This window comes from Phaseolus vulgaris, chromosome 6, assembly GCF_051622355.1.
Source record: "Phaseolus vulgaris cultivar YP4 chromosome 6, ASM5162235v1, whole genome shotgun sequence".
Classification (NCBI taxonomy): Eukaryota; Viridiplantae; Streptophyta; class Magnoliopsida; order Fabales; family Fabaceae; genus Phaseolus; species Phaseolus vulgaris.
In genome coordinates, this window is record NC_143503.1 from 36,640,453 (window position 1) to 36,664,136 (window position 23,684).

Here is a 23,684-nt window from a genome sequence, read left to right on the forward strand (position 1 = left end):
TAAAGATATTTTAGGTAGATGTTTAAATCTCACCATGACATATCAGAATGCAGCATTACTATAATTTACATATCTTCAATGTCTTGTCAGATCTTCCAGTGCCCCTTATCCTAAGAAAACTGTAAAATTGAAACACTTCTCCATTCATTATATTATTTTATAATATATTTTTAATGCTTTTAAAATGATTTAATATTTCATTAAATTAATTCAATTCAATTCAGCATATCATATTATTTCCTTAAAAATATCTTGTCGACCGTGCAACTATATATAAAAATGCAGAGCCATAATTGTGGATAGAAAAACACAACCAATAACAGAGAATACACTAATAATAAATGTACTTGTGAGGAAGAGTAAAGTAAACTTTAGATATTTTTTAATTTTTTTATATTATTTAATTTTTTTATTTATTTTTTATTATATATATTTATTTTTAAACTTATCACATAAATTTTTTTATACAATTTCATAAATTTTTAAACTATCATCTTTTTTTTTTTTTATAATTATCCGTGTCTAAATTCGTCTTTATGATTCTGGAAAGAACCCAGGACTGAAACAGAAAGTACATTCCATTTGATATTGTTACAGACCTAGGTATAGGTCTTACTTCTTCTACCCTTAGATTCAGTAATAAAATACAGAATCTACAGCAAATATAAAAAAAAAAAAAATTACACATTTTTCACATTCAGTGATTCTATACAAATATTTTCATTGAAGTTCTCATGTATTGCAACTATAGTCCCCCACAGAATAAAAGAAAAGACATTATCATATATGTTCATAATAGGGAGATAGGGAGATGGGACTTTAAAAAACACTTGAAGTGTTTTTTTCCTTCGGTCGGTCAGGTTGCTGAGTGAAGAACTGAGATTCTTCTCGTCCTCTTGCTTCTCTTTCGCTACTCGATCTCGGTGAACATCGGATGGTGGGGTACCTGCGAAGACACTCAGACGCTCAAGTCAGTAAAGAGCGGGTGATGGTGTTCTGGTAGGTGAACAATAATAAATGACATACCTTACTCCTTGGGATGTGTGCTATTTATATTATTCTAATGTGCCTACCTTGTTGGACCTGTTTATCAGAGTGGACCCTCCTTAGGATTGTATTACCTAATTCTTAATGACGGATTAACTTCACTGACCTTGGTTTCAGCATTAGCGATAATATGGGTTGGTCGTCAGCCAAATTTTCCAGGTTTCGGTCGTCTCGGCCAAGTCTCTCGGGTCTCAGCCAAGCTTCTCCGGTCTCGATCGTCTCGACCAAGTCTCTCAGGTCTCGGTCAGATTTCCCTAATTTCGATCGTCTCGACCAAGTCTCTAAGATCTCGATTAGGTAGACCAGATCTCAGACAGTCAGGTGGATCTTGGTCATGGAGACCAGGGATCGGTCTCGGTCATACCGATACAATAGTTTATCAAAGAAATATATGAAAAAATCTTAAAAAAATGTCTTGAAACCAAATTTATGTATGAGAATCACTTATAGAAAAATATTAGAACCCAACAACATATCTCTCTTTAATTACAGGTGTTCGAATGCGATTTTTATGATGTTTATTTTTTTTTCTAAAAATAAAAAAAAAATGTATATACAAAATTAAAAATAAAATATTTGTGTGAAATCAATTTGTTGTGTGTTGATATTTTTTAGTTTTTAAAGTTTAATATTTTTTTAAAAAATTTGTTTTTTTTAATTTAGTCTGATTAAAATAGAAAATAGTGTTAACCACTATCTTTAATACTCTAAAATTGCATAATAAACAAATATAATATAAACTATTGTTATTATATGGATTTTATTTAGAAGAAAATATTTATAAAAAAGAAATTGTTATATCAGAGTAAAAACCTGAATAAAACACGAGATGGTACATACAATCATTTATATAATAAAACTATTTTTTATTAGAAATATTAACTATAAGATGACACTTGTAATATACATATATTTTATTTTATTCATCATATAAAAAAAATATAAATATATTTTAGTTAATAGGCCATGATAAATGATAAATAGTGGCCCCCATACAAAGCAAGAGAGGTCCATAGTCTTTGAATGCAGAAAATTGCATTGATAGATATTAAAAAGTGAATGCTGTAAGTGGCTTCATAATGTACTTTGTTGCAAAAGATAACTGCCAATTTTTTTAAAATAATTAAAAACAAGAATGCCTTTTTTTTAGTTTTGTAATATTTTTCTTGTCTATTATTTTCTCTCAAATTAAAGATTCTTTATTTAATTTCTATTTTTTCCTCAAATTCTTTTTAACTGTTCGAAATTGGATGTTGAAAATAGAAAAGAAATGAAAAACTAAAAAACAGTTATATAGCATCCTTTGGTTTTCAACTACATCTGGTTGGAGTTTAATGAAGTTTGTGTGGTGTGTTTCTTAGTTTGGTGGTCGGTGGTTGTGGTGAGTAATGGTGTTTTAATATTTCTTATATTTAAATAAATATATTTCAAATATTTTTAAATAAATACGATATTTATTTCTATTTTAATTGAAATATTTATTACATTGAAATAAATATATTTTAAAAAATTATTATATTATTCGATTTCAAGAAAATCGAATTCTGACTGGTTTTATAAAACCAGAAAGTGAAAACGATCTCCAGAATTCAATTACATATTGAGCAAAGTATGCCAATAAAAGGTACAATATGTTCGTGAAATAAAATATACTGAAAATTAATTAACTGATAACAAGTGTCTAACACCTTGAAATGCAAGAAAATAGTAAAGATAAGGTTTTTTTATCATGATGGGTTATTTTTTTTTATTTTTTTTATCAAAATGGAATCCTTTTTAAAAAAGTTACAAATTTAGATAAGTCATGCCAATTTGGCACGATTTCTGTCACGTCATAATTTTTTATTTTTTTTAAATTTTATTATTTATATATTGAGTAGTAAATTATGTAATGTTAAAAATTAATTTGATACATAATTTTTTAAGAGTGAACAAAAAATTGGATGATCGTGTATGAATCATGTTTGAATTGAATGAATAAATACATAGATAAAAAAATGAATGTTCTAAGAGTGTTATGAATGAATAAATACATAGATAAAAAAATTTATGATGTGGCAGAGTACCAAATTGACACGACTTCATTATGACAGGACAAAAGTCGTGTCTAATTTGAACAATTTGTGCATATGAAGTCGTGCCGAATTGGGATAACTTGTGCAAATTTGTAATTTTTTTAAAAAAAACCCCATTTTCATGAAGAAAAAAAAAAACATAATAAAAACCCACAAATAAAACACAAAGTAGCACTACTAAGGGTGCATTATTTCCATCACACTGCAACAAACACCAGATCTTACAGTAAAACACCATAAAAATGAAACAACCTTCAATCGAATGATGTCTGCTTTAGCAACACCTCCTTCACTCCTCTGTTTTCTTCTTCAACTGCAGAGTCCTTTCCCTCACCTTCTTGCCCTTCTCCCCTACCATCAACTCATTCACCAGCTTCTCCACCTCCTCTCTCTCCGCATTGCTATCAACTTCAATCCCAATCTCCCACTGGTGGCACATATATCTGCAGTTTGTTGGCTGATCTGCACAACATTGGGACTCCACCACAAACACTTGCAGTTTCCTCTGCGGACATAATTGTGATGGTGCCAAAGTTGACATAAATAAGGAACCCATATTCCTTTGATTCAAGCCAATGAACACACTCGGTGAAAGACAGGGGAACATGGAAGATAAAGACAGGTGAAAGCAGCTTCGCTTGTTTCAACAAGGGTGTCACATGACCTTGTACTGGATACTGAGACAGTGTAACTCATCTTCTCTCAAATCAGGGAACACTGTGTAGATGATATCCGTTAGACTAAAGATTAGAATCTTTCATTGTATATAAGTGGGTGTAAACCTCAATCTTATGAATCGGTTTTATGGGGTTGAGTTAGGCTTAAAGTCCACTTTGTAATATGGTATCAGAGTCATTTCGAGCCTATTCTAGCGAGTGTTTGTGTTAGGTCTATCGTGTCACCCGTTATCGGGTCTCTATTGGACTACCCATAATATACAGTCACACGCACACGAGTTGGCAGTTTCGGCTACAGATACAGTTATAAACTAAGGATTTTTTAATTTAGCAGTATTACTAATATTAGTCTAATTCAATCCTAATTCAACTTCTTAAAAAAAATTCAATAAACAAATTCAATGAAGTGAGGTTTGCATCTACTTATATACAAAATAAACGATATTCTTAACGTGTGATTGTCAACCTTTCACATTACAATAAATTAATATTTTATTTATTTTTATTTTTAATTAAAAATATTATTATATTATTATAAATGTCTGTTAATTATATGTAATTAGTGTTGATGGTGTTAAATAAACTTAATTCCGCTTCAAAATATTAATACATATTATTATAATATTAAAATAGTATTCTACTGAATAAATATCTATTTTATTTTATTTCTTAACTTGAAATACTAATTAATATATATATATATATATATATATATATATATATTGTCAAGTGGCTGGATTCTTTTTGGATTGATGTGAAAGTATAACTTAAATGTAGATTTTCTTATACATAGACATAGGGCTTACATCCTAATGAATGAATATTTTTATTATTTTTTAATTAAAAATATTATGATATTATTATAAGGAGGTTTGACATGTGCAAAGAAAAGTTTTGGTTGTGTATATATTGAAATGTGATAAACAGAAGTGACAGAATTTTGCACATCACAATCCAACATGGGTCATGGACCAACTTCCAACTAAATATGTGGTTAATGTTGAGTGAGAAATAAAGATTCCAGATTCTTCTGGAGCAAGGACAACATTAAATGGCCCATGATAAGATTTTATGGTTTTGGAAATTTTTTAAAATTTGAATTTATGGCTACTAGAGTTACCTTTTATCCTCCATAATCTAAACTTCTATCTGCAATAAATATTCAGCAATATAATATATTTCCTTAAGAAAACATATCCTATGGAAATTGGCTTTATGAGATCCAAATGCAAAGCCATAAACTGTTGATAAGAAAACACAACCAATAATAGAGAAGAGAGGGATAAATGTACAACAGCTTCAACTATGTATCCAAATAAAATAATACCTTTTATTCACACATTGTGTTTTTTATTTGTGACCATGAAATATTAATGCCTCCACCTATTATCAATGTTAGCTAGAAGCATTAGTAACTAAGATTATTGAAAAATAAATATTTACATATAATATTATCAGTTTTATATGATATCAAATTATAAATCACTATATCAACACAGATAAGTACGAAAACGAACATTTTGATACTTATAATCTTCAAGGATATAGATAAATAAATTTATATATTATATAAATTAATGATAAAAATATGTTTTATTTTTTTTTAAAAATATTTCTTTTAAATATCATGTAAATTTGATACGCACACGGGTAATAAAATATGATAACTTACTATATTCCATAAAAAGCAAAATTCTCCTATATATATACTAATTATGACAAGGAAAATGATACATGGACAACTTTGTTCCAGTATATAATATTTTTCAATTTTGAGTGGCCTAAAATTTCAATTTTTTGTATAAAATAAAAAAAATACTCTTTTTTATATTATTAATTAAGAATTGTATAGTGGAGCAGATTGTCCATATATCATTCCTCTTATGACAAGTATTCCAGTTTATTTTTGTTTTAAATTTTTTTAAATTTTAAATTCTAAATCATAAACCTTAAAATATATATATATATATATATATATATATTTTAAGGGAGAGTACTGATCACTTTCTCACAATGATAAAGACATTCTGCATACTGAAACTGTTGAAATTTTATGATTCTGTCCCTTAGTGTTTTTACTTCTTTGCCCTTCTTCAATGACTTATTGTCAAAACAGGTTAAGGTCTCACATCTGCTGCTAGTGTTTATTTTTTTGTTCTTTAGCCTTTTTTGATATTTTTTTTAAGATCATAAACTTTTTTTTATAGTTAATAAATATCTAAATCCCAGTTTTCTTTATTATTTAATCTTGGAGAAAATATAAGAGTGAAAGCCCGCTCACAACTCCGAATGCAAGCCACTCTTAAATATTTCATTTTTTAAATAATTAAAAAATACCTTTTCTAGTTTTGTAATCTTTTTCTTTTTATAATTATTTTCTCTCAAACTAAAGATTTTATTTTATTTTTATTTATTAAATGAATTTTTTTTGTAAAATTTCCTTTCACCTACATCTGGTTGGTGTTTAGTGAAGTTTGTGTGGTGAAGTTATTGGTGTTTCTTAGTTTGGTAGTTGGTTGTTGTGGAGATTAATGGTTCACTGGTGGTGCTAATGAGAAACAGTGGTGTGGTGGTGGTAGTAAGTGCCTCATTTTAATTTTAGATTTGAAAATTTTCTGAATACATATTACTCAAAAGATAATAGTATGGATTCGTTATAAGATTTTTTTTTTAAAATATTTTATGAATTATACCATTCATATTGCATTCAAAAACATATTTCAAATTATATAATATGAAAAATATTTTTAATATAAAATATCTATCATTTAATAAGATATTTTATAAATGCTATTACTTAAAAGTTTTTTCTTTACATTCACAATTACCTTTTAGATTATTCAGTTTAAAATATGTTTTTATTTAAAATTCATTTTAGAATGTACAATTCAAAATATATACAACAAAATTAATAAAGACTATATTGTGTAATTTATAATATTTTTAATGAAAAAAAACTTTAAAATCAAACCTTATTCATGGATGGTCAATGACTTTTCAATACATATGCAATATTTGATGAAAGGGTGTGAAAATGCTGAAGAAATGAAGAGATGAAGGAGGTAAAGAAATAAGGTTATGTATTTTTTTCATTTAAGGGTAAAATGGTCATTTTGCCACCTCATATGGGTACAAGTGGAAACTATGGAGTGTAGGAAGAAATTTACCTCAGAATATTTCAAATTGTAATTCCCTTGAAACAACCTTCAGGAAAATCTTTCCTAGACCATGTCAATACCCATTTTACCCTTGCAAACTGACGAAAATGATCATAAATAAAATGGAGTGTGGATAAAAAAAATAATTCAAAAAACTCTTTTTTAGAATACAATTTTAGATTTGGATTTCTGTAACACATTTTTAAATTTTGAAAATCCTATCAGAATACATTTCCCGATTTTGTATTTTCTTTTTTCAAAATGTATTTTTTATATTTCGAATTTATTTATTTTTCGAATTCTGAATTTTCAATTCAAAATAGAAAATAATGTTTGAAAATTTAAAAGGTGATAAAGTGCACGTTAAAATTAGTAGGATGCAGAATTTGCCTCAGTTTAATTTTACTTACCAGTCAAGACCTTCAAATGGCCATTCCATATAAAAGATGAAAATATTTTTTATCCTTTTATCATTTCAATATTTTGAATTATATAATCTAGAAATTAATATTAAATTTAGAAATAACTTACGAATTATATAATCTAAAATATACTTTTAAAAAATAATATTTTGAATTATATAATTTAAAAATTTAGATTTTATAATAATTTTTAGATTATGTAATTAATATATATATTTAAAAAAATTTCTGTGTAATCAAAAACTAATCATGTATTTGAAATTTTTTTAAAAAAAAAACTAATTTAACTCCAACACAAGACAATGAGTTCCTCCGTGAGTAATTTAACTCCAGAAAGGTAAATTTATTTATAGGAGTGTGTGTAAATTGGAAATATGGGGGTGTAGATGGAAAGGCCTGCTCATAAAAGAATTTTGGTTTGAAAGAAAGATGGGGGTGTGATTAATGAAGTGTAGTAATAAAGTAATTAAAGAAGTGGGAAACAGTGAAGACGCAGTAATGGCGAAAGAAAATGAGAAGAAAAAGGAAGGAAGAAAGAGTCACTGATCCTCAAAGCTTAAGCTCAGTTTCATCCTTCGGAAATGGAAGACGCAGCGTTGAAGCTGGAGTCCCTTGCGTGCATAGACTCAACCACACTCTCTCACTCTGAGCTCCTCGCCCTTTCTCTCTCCTCTCTCTGCACCTTCGACCTTCGCGCCACCAATCACCTCGTCACTCCCAAGATCGACCCCGCGCTCTTCAACGAGAGCGCCGGCTCCCGCCGCCAGACCTACTCCCGCCCCCAGTCCTCCCCCACGGGACGCCGTCGCCGCCTCGCCGGCCTCCTCCCCGCACCCAAGCTCCCTCCCCTCCCTGCTCACGACCCCGAGAACGCCGAAAACCGCCTCATCATCGACTACCTCAAACAACTCATCAGAGAGGACCCGAAGTTCGACCAGGTCCACCTCGCTCCCCCTTCACTTCCCCAACCCACCGTCAAGCGCAAGCGAGGCCGCAAGCCCAAGCTCAAACACCACCTCGAACACTGCTACCGCGGAATCGACGTTCTTAACCGAAACGGCGTCGCCGTTGATCTCTCGCAATTGGCCACCTCCCAAGACCCCTTCGCCTATGAGCTCAAGAGACGCACTGAGGGCTTGAGCAACGAAGAGGAGCTGTTAGGGTTTTTGAGGGATTTGCCTGGCCAGTGGGGGAGCCGTAGGAAGAAGCGGAGGATTGTTGATGCTGCGGATTTCGGCGATGTGTTGCCGCTCAGTTGGAAGATTCTTCTCGGTTTGAAGAGGAAGGACGGTCGTGCCTGGATCTATTGCCGCAGATACATTAGGTTTTGTTTCTTCTTCCTTCATCACTTGATGGCTTTCTTTTTCACTATAACGCTATTGTTCCTTAGGCTTATCGTATATTTGATGTTCCGTTGTGCAGCCCTAGTGGACAGCATTTTGTGTCTTGTAAAGAGGTTTCTTCGTATTTGCAGTCTCTTCTGGGTAATGGTGATGCACAGCCGCAAAGTAGTCGTAGGAGTGAAAATGTGGTGCAGGAACAGATAGTGCCTGCTGAAAATGTAAGTACGCATGTTTTCGTTGTTGATTTTGTTAAGGATTTGCCTCTTGGAGCATTTATAGAGTACAAAGTGCACTTACAATTATTAACTAGAAAATCAGCGGTTAAGAATTGTGATGAAACTAAATACGTGTTATTAAAAACCTTAGCATTAATTGCAATCTTAACAGTTGATTTTCTATTTAATGGTTATTATTATTATTGTACTTTATCCTCTGAAGTGCTCATCCTCGCTCTAGAGGAGGTGAATCTGTTTGTTAAATGTTATTGTGAGATTTATGGGCTGTGTGCTTGTGCTGTAGTCTGCTGGTGTCACTCCTGAACGTCAAGATCAGAGGCAGATTATTGCCGTGAACACGGAGGTGCCTGGTTTGTTTGCGGCTGCTAATGAACGAGTGAAGGAGGTTGCCTTGTTGGGGATTGAAAATCTTGCAGATGTGCAGATTCATGATCTGTTTGAATGTCGCAAGTGCAATATGAGTTTTGACGAGAAAGATTCGTACTTGCGACACCTGTTGTCCGTTCACCAGAGGACGACGAGGCGGTACCGGCTCGGTTCGTCTGTTGGAGATGGAGTTATAATTAAAGATGGGAAGTTTGAGTGCCAGTTCTGCCATAAGGTGTTTCTAGAAAGGCGTCGCTACAATGGTCATGTGGGGATTCATGTTAGGAATTATGTGAGGAGGGTCGAAGATTCACCAGGTCAGATAAATGTCCAGAGGACAGATGACAAGTCTCCAGTCAGGGAGGACGTGCCTTTAAGGATATCTAAGATGGATGCCCTAATTGAAATTGCTCAAAACTCTATTATGGAGGGTTCTGTCACGGAACCCCATCATTTAGCTAAACTGAATGAGATTCCTGCTTCGGATATTGCTGTTGGTTGCTTGGACCACCACGGAAAAGAGTCTCCAATCAGTGAAAAACAGATGGAAGATAGCTTGACTAGAAAAAATGTGGATCATCATAATATGGATGGAAAGGTAGAGGAAATTGATGATGATAACCATGTGATAGATGTAAAAATGGTTACTTTTCTTGATAACATGAGTTTGTTATCTGTAAATATGCAAGATGTTAAAGCATCGGAGACTTCTGACGCAAAAGATGATGTAGAATTGACCATTGAGGACCTGGATCAATCTGGGATTGATTTGGATGGTGTTACTGAAGTTCGTTTACTTCCTTTATCTGAACTTAACATGATACCAGAATCTGAAAAGAGTGAAAATTCTGGATGTTCTAATACTAGGGTTCAGTTTAAACTTGATGAAGACATTAGTAACAAGAGTGAGTTGGAATTTGGTAATTGCTTGAAGGATGTACCTGTTACCGTTAGCACTAATGTCCAAGAGATGGGAATGACAGCTTCTGAAGAAAATGTGCTACATTCTAGGGCTTTTAACTCCTCTATATCCACAGAACAATCTTTGGATTGTTTGCCTGCATTCAGCTCTGATAAGGTATAAGGCATAATTATGGATGCCTTTATTTTAAGGATTCCATATATGTTGAAAAACTGAGGGAATAGTACTACTAATATTATACCAAGGTCCTCTTAGAAAGTGATTGATATGAGGTCTTCTGTATGTGCATGCAAATGCATGACATGGCATGCGGACTACTATGCTTATCTTCATTTGTGTCTTTGAATGTATTATGGTTTTATTTGTATTCAACCATTGCTGTAATTTTTTATTATTTACAAAACTCTGGGCACACATTTCAATTTTTCAACAACACGTGGTTTTAAGAACCAGTTTTGTTGTCTGGCCAGTTATTGTTCCATGGTGATCATTTGGTGTGGGTTTTTTCACACAATTGTTAATACTTTTCTATGTGACACTCACAGTATAGTTTTTTTTTAACCGTAACCATTTCACTTTAACCTGCTATATTGCTACACTATGCAATAGTCAGTCATTTGCACTTTCAGTATTTGTGTCCCCTAAAGATTACATTAATTATAGAAGCATTCTTTCACTTTTTATTAAATGTTGATTGAGTAACAGGTCCATTGTTTCTGAATCCAATGATGGCTATCCATCTTATATAGTTATTAGTTTCTTATTCTTTCTCATTATTCTGGCCTTCCATGTATTACATGGAGAAAATTACAAATTTGTTTATTCGAACGAGTTTGTTTTTTGGGGAGATGAAGGAATCACAGTTCTAATCTGCCTTTAGTCCACAGATTAAAAATTTATTTGCCCCGTCTTAGCCTGCCATGTCTGGTGCTTTTCTTATATTTGGCGTGTGCTGGAAATTTGAGGAGTTCTAATTGCTAGGTAATTACCATGTGCCTGTGCACTTGAAACAACCTTTGTATTGTGCATTTCTCCTTGTTTTGCTCTTTCTTCAGACTCATGCTAAAAGCTAGTTGTGATGATTATTATAATCTAGAATAGCACAATTAACTGTAAATCTCTTATGAGCATTTAGCTACTGCCCAGCCATGATAAGTCACAACTGGTTGGTAGTGCTGAACTTTACCTTGAAAAATTATTGTTGTTGTTGCTCATTGACAGGGAGGAAAACAGTTTTGCAGTCTTGACAATGAATATGATAATGTGAAGGGTCTCCAGGAATTGAGGTTTGATGAAATAGATAATGTTGATTATGATTTTGCAAGGGTTCAGGATTCTCCTTCTCTGCCGGCTGTATCAACTGAATTGGCCAATATCAGAGTGATGGAAGAGACGTATGCATCCTCAGTTCAGTTTGAATCACAGGAGGGCATGCTAAATATTGGTGGCAGAGATCAGCTTACAACTGTGTGTGTATGGTGTGGAATAGAGTTTAACCATGAAGCTGTTAATTCTGAAATACAACCAGATTCTGTTGGATTCATGTGTCCAGCTTGTAAAGCAAAAATCTCTGGTCAAATCAACGTGTTGGACTGTGAATAGCCAAATGCTGGCTGTCTATAGACTGGTAATTTCTGTTTCTCTGTATATTAATGGTTTTATTAGAATTGTTTCCGTCATCCTATCCTATCTCCTAATTATGATCTTGTCTAACTGAGAGATACTCTAGTCAATTAATTCTGAGGTGAGAGCACTATTTTAGTAAACTTGCTACTTTGGTTTTATGGTTGCTCAAAAACTAAGTGATGAGAGAGAAAAAATCTCATTGCACGGACCAAAATACATAAAAATTGCATTTATTAGGCGGAAGGGGGAGGGAAGGGGATTTCAATATACTTTATTCTTTTCAGAAGGAATCCATAACGAATTTACTCTTGTTGTAATTGTATCATAATTCGTGTCGACTTCAAATAGAGCTTTTAACTTTGGGTGCTGAATGATCTTCGAAAGACGGTAGAAGGAGGTGGTGATGATGAACTAGAAGACAGCATTTGGGATGGAATACTTTTTTATTGTATTGTTGTTTAATCTTCTCGTATGTTGTATTGTTTTCTCTTATCCACACCCCTGCAGCAATAGTGCATATGCCTTTCAATTTTGAATTTCCTGCATAACTGGATACTGTATACCTAAATTGCTCCAAATCAATATATTTATTTATTGTAGTTTAAAAGGTGAGATTAGTAGAATCATCTTGGTTTGAGTAGAATTGAAGTAAATTAAATTCTTTGAAGCAAAGTTTCCTGTTCGAATTTTGAAAGCGAAAAATTGTGATTGAAAAAGACGATCTCACTAAAAGTAAAAGCTGAATCAGAGTTCTCACAAGACTAAAAGTAAAACATGGTTAGGAAGTTATAATTTAGTCATCTTCATGAAAGTAATTAAACTTAATGGTGTGTTTGTTTCTAAGGTGCTTTTTTGTGTGTTTGGTTTTGAGAGTGGGGGAGTTAATGGAAGAGAGATTGAAGGTTTTTTTTTCATTCTTCACATGAATAAAGAGATTGTGTGTTGATCGATGACGAATCCTTGTATTTTATCAAAATATTTTTGTGTATATATTTTATTACAATATATAAATATATTTAATAATTTTAATAATATTTAATTATATTATTAATAACAACACAATAAAATAAAAAAACAAAATTATAATATTAACAAAATATATATATTCATATAAAATAACAAATGAATATAGTAATAAATATTATTTTTATAAATTTTAAAGTATTTAATAAATTTATTTCAATTTAACATAATAATATTTTTTAATTTTTTTATTAAAATATAAATACTTATAGATATTATATATTAAAAAAATTAATTAATTCAAACTCAAAAAAAATCATAATTTATTATTTATATATTTTTCAATAACAAGAATAAATTTATAAACTTTCAATAAATTATTTTCACAAATCTATTATATTACTTTTAAATCCAAACAATTTTACATACCCTCATATATCCTCTCTAATTCTACAAATTCACCACAAATATAAAGTCTTCTAATTCTACAAATTCACCACAAATATAAAGTCTTGTGCGCAGCTAAAAGGAGAAAAAGAATATGGAAAGGGGACCTAGTTGGGTGGTTAAAGAAATGTTGAGAATCTGGTTCTTGATGATGTATACCCAGAATAATGGATAAAAGCACGCAAAGGAGAGGTACCGTAGACTTATATTTTTCTATGATAATTTCATCTATAATACTATTTTTTGGTGTCTTTCTTCTTTTACAATATTGATCTTATCTAGTATTCAATTGTTGTTTTGGCTAGAGTTGTCTCATCTTCAACTCAGAACCGTGAAAAATGTCAACACTCAGCATTTTCGACAGACAGTGGGAATGGATTCCTCGTTTGCCTTCTTTTTATCAGTTAAAAAGTATGCAATGTTGGTGCTGAGATTGCTAATTATCAAACCAAGGAAACGCATGAACAAAGGTCAAAACTATGCAGTGGTTCTTATTGGTTGCATGATTTTTGTATAGAGAAAATGGATGGTAGAAATAGAAGTAGAGGAAGGAGAAAGGGTGTTCCTTTTCCTTCAATCACTGATACAACTCGTTTCCTTGTTTCCACAAGGATTAATAGTTCAAGGCGTTTCGGGAAAGACAGTGTTATCTGCAATGGTTGCAAACACGAGTTTATATTAGCAAATATTCCAAATGCATACCGTTGCTACAAATGTGGAACAGTAAGCACTTCATCTTCTTCAGTTTCTGAGCAATCAAGCAAAGACCGTGGATCTTTCAAACGCGATCATCTGCAGAATAGTTATAACAGAAACACAATTGGAACTTTACCCAGAAGATTATCTCCTTCATCTAGTTCTTCCTTCTCCTTCTCCACACCAACTCACAAACGCGCTGTTTTATGTGGAGTTTCATACGGGAAAAGAACATTCAAGCTCGAAGGAACCATTAATGATGTCAATAACATAAAAAATCTACTGATTGATAAATTTAAATTCCCAAATGAGTGCATACGTGTCCTCTCAGGTATCTCCTTCAGTTCTTTTCTTATTAGTCTGTGAATTTTATATGATCCACATCCTTTTCAATTTTTTTTACTTTTATGCTTCCTTTTTTGCTTGAATGCATACAAAATTATATACATTATTTATGTGACTAGGACTATTTATTGTAGTAGATGATGATGAACAATATCTGTATTTGTTATGTTATTGCCTGAACTTTTGTTAAACACAAAATTTCCAAAGAAAAGGCAGGTTCTTGTTCTCATTAACAAGTAATATCTTTTAACATATTAAGATCTTGAACTTTTCATGTTGTATCAGTGTTGAGCAATAATAGAAGTGTCAGAGCTTTAGTAGTGCAGTGAAAGATAGAGATTAATTTTATTCTAGAACTTATAAATTTCAGAAGAAAAGAAGGAGCTGAATTTAATTCCAACAAAAAAGAATATATTGGATTCCTTGAAGTGGCTAGTGAGTGAGTGCGAGTCAGAAGGGTCATTGGTATTCTACTTCTCCGGACATGGTCTGCAACAACCGGAAGAACAGAAAGGAGATGAATCTGACGGGCTTGATGAAACTATTTGTCCTGTTGATTTTCTGAGAGAGGGAATGATCACTGACAATGAAATAAATTCTATCATTGTTAAACCACTCAAGAAAGGTGTCAAACTTCATGCTATTATTGATGCTTGTCATAGTGGAACAACACTTGATCTTGGCTACATGTGGAAAAAAGATAAGTAAGTAAATTACAAAAAATATTATTAAATAAAAATTAATCTTATAAACAAAAAGTAATTAGTTGTTAGATTGAGAAAATTAGATATTAATTTAGAGACAAAAAATTATTGATATCTAGTTTTTAATAAATGATTTTTAAATTAGCATTTTTAAAATTATTAGTTTATACAAAGATTTTATATACAAATTTTAGATTATAAAAAATTGATAGTTAAAACTTAGACAACTAATTAAATACTAATTTAAAAACTATTTATCAATAATAAAAATTAATTTAGATATTAATAATTTTTTTGTCTCTAAATTAGTATATAATTTATTCAATATATAAACTAATAATTTTTTGTCTATAAAATTAATTTATAATTAATGATTTTCTAGTAGTAATAATGTTTTTTTTTTATTTAATCTTATTTTTATGTTCCAAACTCACTCTTGGGTCTCTTTTGCATGCTTGCAGAAGCATTTGGGAATGGAAGGAAAACAAATCAAGCCATAGTAAAGAAAAAAAAACAAGTGGTGGACTTGCTATTTGCCTCAGTGCTTGTGAAGATAGTCAAGTGGCTGCTGATACCGCAGTAAGAATCTTTTTATATACATTTTCATCTCTCTCCTCTGATGAAATAAAAATTAATTTAGATTTACATATTCAATTTTATTAAAAAATAATTTTAATATAAAGGATATAAGATTTCTAACAAATTCTGAATTGTTTCCTATATTTGCAGGCTTTTGATAAAAACAAGTATAACGGTATTATGACCTATCTTTTCTCAAAAATAATCAGAGATCATCCTCAAATAACATACTGCAGTTTACTAGAAAAAATATATGAGGAAATTGGACAGATCCACCAAAGCAAATTCTATAACACCTTCTTGAGACGCTTTTTTCATCGCAAAATAGACCAGGTTTAGTTCCATCTTCTTTTAATTGCTTTTCCAACCTTTTGTTTAGCTGTTATCCAATTGTATTTGGTAATAATCTCTATAACATAGAATATAGAAACATGTATAATTTCGTAAAACAGGAAAACATAAATCTATATATTATATAACTATGAATTATATAAATTAATAATAAAAATTTATGTGCACAAACATGTTTAATTTTTTTAAAAAAAAGATGTTTTTCATGAAAAAGAATTTGGTTATTATTTTTATAGTTATAATAAAAATATATACAATAAGTTTGAATTGTTAATATTAATTATTTTTTTTAAATTGTGTTAGAATTATAAAAAAATTCAATAAATATTTTTTTAATTTGACACTTCATCCATCCGTGTCCTATGAATATCTTACGAGTATTGGTATTCGATATTGTGTCCACGGACACACCAAGCCTCATAGGTAGAAGCAACCAACCATTGGCAATAACATTATTTTACCTCATATATGTTTTTTTTTTCCTAAGAGAGTGAAATGGCTGACATAATCTTAAAAAATCATGTTTTAGTGGATTTTATGGTTACAATGCAGGAGATAAACTCAAACCATTGAAAGAAATTTCTTGTGTTTTCATTGCAGGACCCTATTTTATCATCATCAGAGGATTTTAATATTGATACAACATTTAATTTGTGAAGACAATTCTCTCATTTGTGGATTAATTGGTTGGTAAGGTGATGACAGAATATTATTGATGGTGAAATTGGATTCCTCTGATAGAATAAAATCTGTACTGACTGTGTTACAGTGAAGATGAAATTGTTTGTATTGATAACAAAAGATGAAACCTAGGATTTTAGGCTTGTCTGCAGGAAGCTTTAGGTTTGTTTCACTCTACCATTTATATGTTACAGTGACTTCTAATAAATACTGTTGATTTCAAGTCTATTAAGATAATCTATTATCATATTATTTATTTTAAAATTTGTAATTTCTGTCAAGATTTTATCTTTAAAAAATATTTTAGTAAGTTAATTTTTAACTTGATCTTGACTTGATTTTCATCATATTCGTCAATTTGATTAAAGTTCAAAACTAATTTCATTTCTTTATTGATTGATACATGTGTTTTAATTATAAATATTTATTTTATTTTTTATTTATTAAATGAATATTTTTTCTAAAATTTCCTTTAACCGTCCGAAATTGGATCTTGAAAATAGAAAAGAAATGAAAAACTAAAGGGAAGTTATATAGCTAAGGTAACTAATAACTAAGGATAGGCAAAAAAAAATTATGCATCCTTTGGTTTTCACCTACATCTGGTTGGAGTTTAATGAAGTTTGTGTGGTGAAGTTATTGAAGTTTGTGTGTTGAAGTTATTGGTGTTTCTTAGTTTGGTGGTTGGTTGTTGTCGAGATTGGTGGTCTTCGTCGGTGATGGTTCACTGGTGGTGCTAATGAGAAGTAGTGGTGTGGTGGTGGTAGTAAGTGGTTGATTTTTAATTTTAGATTATGAAACTTATTACAATCGATGGAGATAAATATTCTTTGTATGATGTGGTGCATTAAATGGAGTGCACGCAATGAAAAAAAGGGAGGTTCTAATGAATACTAATTGCAAATGAAAAAGAGACACTGACTTATAAAATAAATAAATAAAAAAATTATTTACTAGTGCATTAGATAGTAAAATACATTATGTATATAGAAGGAAAAGACTAAGATCTTACTGGAAAAAAAAAGTTGGACGAAACAAACAAAGTCCAATAACTTAAAACAGAAAAACTAAATATGTTACAAAAATAATAGTATGGATTTGTTAGAAGATTTTTTCTATTTGAAAATATCTTATGAATTATATAATTCATATTGCATTAAAAAAACACATTTCAGATTATATGAAAAATATTTTTAAATATAAAATATCTTTTGAATTGTATCATTTAAGAAGATATTTTATGAATTCTATTACTTAAATATTATTTTTAGATTTACGAATATATTGTAAAGTATGTTTTTCCTTGTAATTCATTTCAAGATGTATAATCCAAAATGTGTACAACAAAATTAATAAAAATCAGATCGTATAATTCATAATATTTCTGAATCACCGAATTTAAAATGAAATAAGACAAAAAAAACTTCAAAATCAAATTCTGTTTCTGGTGTAATTAACCATGACTCTCCAATACATATACGAAAAATTTAAAGAGGAGAGCAAAAAGCTCCAAAGACTATGCCTTCCGAGAGATACTGTAGTCAATTCATTATGAGGTGAGAGCACTATTTTAGTAAACTTGCTACTTTGGTTTTATGGTTGCTCAAAAACTTAGTGATGAGAGAAAAAAATCTCATTGGACAGACCAAAATACATAAAAATTGAATTTATTAGGAGGGGAGGGAAGGAGATTTCAATATATTTATTCAGGAATCTTATTTCGAAGTGAACTTTAGGTTTAATTCAAGATCTAATTCAATCATATAAAACCGACTTATGAGGTTGAGGTTTGCATCAATTTACGTACAATGAAATGTACAACTTATGGGATCTCCAACACACCCTGCCGAACAGCTCATGACACTATAGGCCCAACAAACACTCGTAAGGATAGGATCGAAATGACTCTATATCATATTAGAAAGTGGACTCTAATTTAGTTAATATAATAATATAATAATTAATTATTTTAGTTTTTAAAATTGATTTCTATTTAATGTTTTGGTATCTAAAATTGTTTTTGTTTAGTGTTTTGTACTCTAAAATTAGTTTATTGAAAAAGAATATGGAAGGGACATAGTTGGGTGGCTAAAGAAATGATGAGAATCTAGTTCTTGATGATGTATACCCAGAATAATGGATAAAAGCACGCAAAGGAGAGGTGAACGGTGAAAAATGTCAACACTCAGCATTTTCAACAGACAGTGGGAATGGATTCCTCGTTTGGCTTCTTTTTATCAATTAAAAAGTATGTAACGTTGGTGCTGAGATTGCTAATTATCAAACCAAGGAAACGCATGAACAAAGGTCAAAACTATGCAGTGGTTCTTATTGGTTGCTTGATTTTTGTATAGAGAAAATGGATGGTAGAAATAGAAGTAGAGAAAGGAGAAAGGGTGTTCCTTTTCCTTCAAACACTGATACAACTCGTTTCCTTGTTTCCACAAGGATTAATAGTTCAAGGCGTTTCGGGGAAGACAGTGTTATCTGCAATGGTTGCAAACACGAGTTTATATTAGCAAATATTCCAAATGCATACCGTTGCTACAAATGTGGAACAGTAAGCAATTCATCTTCTTCAGTTTCTGAGCAATCAAGCAAAGACCGTGGATCTTTCAAACGCGATCATCTGCAGAACAGTTATAACAGAAACTCAAATGAAACTTTACCCAGAAGATTATCTCCTTCATCTAGTTCTTCCTTCTCCTTCTCCACACCAACTCACAAACGCGCTGTTTTATGTGGAGTTTCATACGGGAAAGGGACATTCAAGCTCGAAGGATCCATTAATGATGTCAATAACATGAAAAATCTACTGCTTGATAAATTTAAATTCCCAAATGAGTGCATACGTGTCCTCTCAGGTATCTCCTTCAGTTCTTCTCTGATTAGTATGTGCATTTTATGATCCACATCCTTTTCAATTTTATTTACTTTTATATGCTTCCTTTTTGCTTGAATGCATACAAAATTATATACATTATTTATGTGACTATGTAGGACTATTTATTACAGTAGATGAGGATGAATAATTTCTGTATTGAAAGCCTAAGTGTTATGCTATTGCCTGAACTTTTGTGAAAGGCAAAATTTCCAATGAAGATTCTTGTTCTCATTAACAAGTAATGTTTCAACATATCTACTTTCATAAGATCTTGAGTTTTCCTTGTTGTATGAGTGTTGAACAATTATAGAAGTGTGAGCTTTAGCAGTGCAGTGAAAGATAGAGATTAATTTTATTTCAGAACTTGTAAATTTCAGAAGAAACGAAGGAGCTGAATTTAATTCCAACAAAAAAGAATATACTGGATTCTTTAAAGTGGCTAGTGAGTGAGTGTCGGTCAGAAGGTTCATTGGTGTTCTACTTCTCCGGACATAGTATGCAACAACCGGAACAACAAAAAGGAGATGAATCTGACGGACTTGATGAAACTATTTGTCCTGTTGATTATCTGAGAGAGGGAACGATCACTGACAATGAAATAAATTCTATCATTGTTGAACCACTTAAGAAAGGTGTCAAACTTCATGCTATTATTGATACTTGTCATAGTGGAACAACACTTGATCTTGGCTACATGTGGAAAAAAGATAAGTAAGTATATACACACTACTACAATAAAATTATTAATAAAAAATCAATTTTAGAGAAAAAATAATAATTAATCTTTATATTAATAAAATTAAATACTAGTTTAAAAATTAAAAAAATATTATTATTATTTAAATTAGTTTTTATTATTGATTAATAATTTTTAAATTAATATCTAATTAGATATAACTTTAGAATCTAAATAATTAATAACTAAAATTTATTTAATTAATTAAATACTAATTTAAAAATTATTTAATCTTATTTTTGTGTTTCAAACTCTTGAGTTTGTTCTTGCAGAAGCATTTGGAATTGGAAGGTAAACGGAACAAGGCGTATTAAAAGAACAAGTGGTGGAGTTGCTATTTGCCTCAGTGCCTGTGAAGATAGTCAGGTGGTTGCTGATGGCGCAGTAAGAATCATATTTTCATGTCTTCCCTCTCACCAACTGCAATTCAATAAAAACTAATCTAGATTCATATATTCAATTTTATTAAAAAATAAATTTTAATTTAATTTAATGTTATAAAACTTCTTTATAAGATGGTATTCACACCTATTTACATATTATAATATTATTATCTCGATATAAAATTTAATCCTAAATTATCACCTTTGCAGACTTTTGGAAACAAGTATAACAGTATTATGACGTATATTTTCTCAAAAATAATGAGAGATCATCCTCAAATAACATACGGCAATTTACTAGAAAAACTATACGAGGAAATTGGACAGATTCACCAAAGCAAATTCGATAACAGCTTCTTGAGACGGCTTTTTCATCGCAAAATAGATCAGGTATACTTCACTTCCTTTACGAATATTTTGTTTATCGGTTATTCAATAAGCACTTGTTAATTTAGATACCACATATATAGATATATGTATAATTTTTAAAATGTAAAATACAAAAATATGTATAATTTATAAAACGTAAAATACAGAAACATTGATTTATATATTATATAATTATGATTTATATAAATTTAATAAAAATTTATTTGCACAAATATATTTAAGTTATTTTAGTAGAAAGATGTTTTTTATGCAAAAGAATTTGTTTATAATTTTTATAATTATAATAAAAATTTATATAATAAATTTAAGTTTTTAAAAAATTAATGTATTTTTTTTTTAAATTGTGTTAGGATTATAAAAATTTTAATAAATATTTTTTAAATTTAATACTTTAGATATATATTTTATGAATGTCGTATGAATATACGTTGTTCACGGACATACCAAGCCTCATAGTTAGCAGCAACCAGCCATTGGCAATCCATTATTTTACCTCATAAATGCTTTTTTTTTTTCCTAAGAGAGTGAAATGGCTGGTATAATCTTAAGAAATAACGTTTTAGTGGATTTTATGGTTACAATGTAGAAGATAAACTCAAACCATTGAAAGAAATTTATTGTGTTTTCATTGCAGGACCCTATTTTATCATCGTCGGATGATTTTGATATTGCTACAACAACATTTAATTTGTGAAGACAATTATCTGATTTGTGGATTGGTTGGATGAGAAAATATTATTGGCTATTGATTATAGGTATCTCATGACAGAAGAAATAATTGATGATGAAATTGGATTCCTCTCATAGAATAAAATTTGTACTGATTGTGTTACAGTGAAGATGGAATTGTTTGTATCGACAACAAAAGATAAAACCTAGGATTTTAGGCTTGTCTGCAGGAACTACCAATTTCTATGTCACAGTCACTTCTAATAATACACCTTTACTTCTAAAACAAATACTATAATGAAGTTTTCATGATTTTGATTTCTTACTCGCTCAGTATTGTTAATAAATATTGTTGAACTCAAATCACTTAGATTCGATTGTATCGTTATGATCAATTAACGTTATCAACTCAAATTATTTTTTTTATTAATGTTGGTGAAAATGTCTCGGTTCAAGGTCCAAATTATATTAAAAAAAAATCATGAAATAGTTGTAGAAACTAAAATAATTAGTTACAATAGTAACTAAATTAGAGACTATTTTAGAAATTAAAAAAAAAAATTGATTTCTAAATTAGTTTATATTATTGTTAAATAGTTTTTAAATTGGTATCTAATTAGCAACCAATGTTTTTGCTACCAAATTTAGAAACTAAATAATTGGTAGTTAAAACCTTAGTTGCTAATTAGATACCAATTTAGAAACTATTTAACAATAATAGAAAATAATATAAACTAATTTATAAACCAATTTTTTTAGTTTCTAAAATAGTCTTTATTTTAGTTTTTATTGTAACTAATTATTTTGATATCTAACAATTGGTTTCTATTTAATGATTTTCTTGTAGTGTATTTTTAGATTATTATCAGTGATTATTTTTTTTGTCAATATATCAATATAATTTTTAGGTTGGCACCATTTTTTATTTTCAATCGATGTCATTTAAAATTATTATCCATCGAAATTAATTAAAATTTAGATTCATGTTATTTCTCAATGAAGGTTAATAATAGTTTTTTTTTTTCTATCAGCATTAATAAGGCAATTCTTTTCAGCAAATAATAACAAAAAAAAATTATCGTCGCTAGTAACACTATTTCTTAAATAATATAAAGTTAAGGTTTTTAATCAGGTTAAAATCTCCACCCATATATAAAAAATATTTCTGGATTGATATTTGTGAGAATTTTCTCAATCAATATCGTAAAACTAGTTATAATTGGATGTTAAATTGAAGTCGTAAGACTATATATAACTAGATATTAAATTGAAGTCTATAATAATTTTTTGTTCATTGTCGGTAGAATTGCAAATATAATTTTTATATAGTAATTGAAATACTTTATTTAAATAAAAATAAATAAAATTTAATAAACTTAAATTATTTTATCAATATAAAATATTTTAAAAATTAAACAAACTGAAATGAAAACAATTCAAATTTAATATATTGTTAAGACTATCAAAAAACATATATATATTAAAAGTTTCTTTCATTATCGTTAGTGAGAATATACCTCAATCATAGAAAATATATTAATTATTGTTTCAAGTACGAACTACTAAGTTTTTTTAGATGTTTGGGATAATTTCGAGGTATTTAGAATAATTCTGAATTGTTACGCGTAAGAGCTTAAAAAAAGATAAATATAAAAGTATTAGAAGAGTAATAGTAGGAATGACATATAAATAAAATTTCTTTAGGAACTTTAAATACAAATTTATTAATTATTTAATAATAATTAAACTAAATAATTTATTAGCAACTTGAATAAAATCGTTGATATATTGGCATCCAAAACTTTTTTTAACATAGGGTTTGTATTTAGTTCTTAACTAAACATTATTTATAAAATAATAAGAAATAGTTGGGAGAATGAGGTTCTTGATACTGCACTCAGAATAGGATAATGGATAAAAGCATATCCGTCACTAATAATACTTAGACTCATTTTTTCTATTTTCATTTTTTTACTTTAAAAAA

The 23,684-nt window shown here is 29.8% G+C and overlaps 3 protein-coding genes across 5 annotated transcripts; all 3 read left to right on the forward strand.

Annotated features, from left to right (window-relative positions):
- Positions 1-7,747: 7,747 nt before the first annotated feature.
- On the forward strand, positions 7,748-12,479 carry LOC137832793 (uncharacterized). Of its 2 annotated transcripts, XM_068641136.1 has the most exons (5): positions 7,748-8,703; positions 8,802-8,940; positions 9,242-10,402; positions 11,468-11,873; positions 12,221-12,479. In XM_068641136.1, the coding sequence occupies exons 1-4, from the start codon at positions 7,961-7,963 to the stop codon at positions 11,846-11,848; spliced, it is 2,424 nt and encodes an 807-aa protein (XP_068497237.1). In that variant the 5' UTR covers positions 7,748-7,960; the 3' UTR covers positions 11,849-11,873; positions 12,221-12,479. The 2 variants fall into 2 exon arrangements, with proteins under 2 accessions (XP_068497237.1, XP_090159251.1); XM_090303125.1 differs by lacking the exons at positions 11,468-11,873; positions 12,221-12,479 and adding an exon at positions 11,134-11,301 and having other exon boundaries at positions 7,817-8,703.
- A 1,002-nt stretch (positions 12,480-13,481) lies between these two features.
- LOC137832786 (metacaspase-3) lies at positions 13,482-16,902 on the forward strand. Its single transcript, XM_068641128.2, has 5 exons — positions 13,482-14,309; positions 14,694-15,027; positions 15,489-15,606; positions 15,757-15,939; positions 16,558-16,902. Exons 1-5 carry the CDS (start codon positions 13,805-13,807, stop codon positions 16,612-16,614), a joined length of 1,197 nt encoding a protein of 398 aa, XP_068497229.1. The 5' UTR covers positions 13,482-13,804; the 3' UTR covers positions 16,615-16,902.
- A 1,775-nt stretch (positions 16,903-18,677) lies between these two features.
- LOC137832787 (metacaspase-3) lies at positions 18,678-22,028 on the forward strand. 2 transcript variants are annotated; one of them, XM_090304054.1, is made up of 5 exons: positions 18,678-19,502; positions 19,900-20,233; positions 20,531-20,624; positions 20,852-21,031; positions 21,666-22,028. In XM_090304054.1, exons 1-5 carry the CDS (start codon positions 18,998-19,000, stop codon positions 21,723-21,725), a joined length of 1,173 nt encoding a protein of 390 aa, XP_090160180.1. In that variant the 5' UTR covers positions 18,678-18,997; the 3' UTR covers positions 21,726-22,028. The 2 variants fall into 2 exon arrangements, with proteins under 2 accessions (XP_090160180.1, XP_068497230.2); XM_068641129.2 differs by having other exon boundaries at positions 18,683-19,502; positions 20,531-20,642.
- The last annotated feature ends 1,656 nt before the right edge of the window (positions 22,029-23,684 follow it).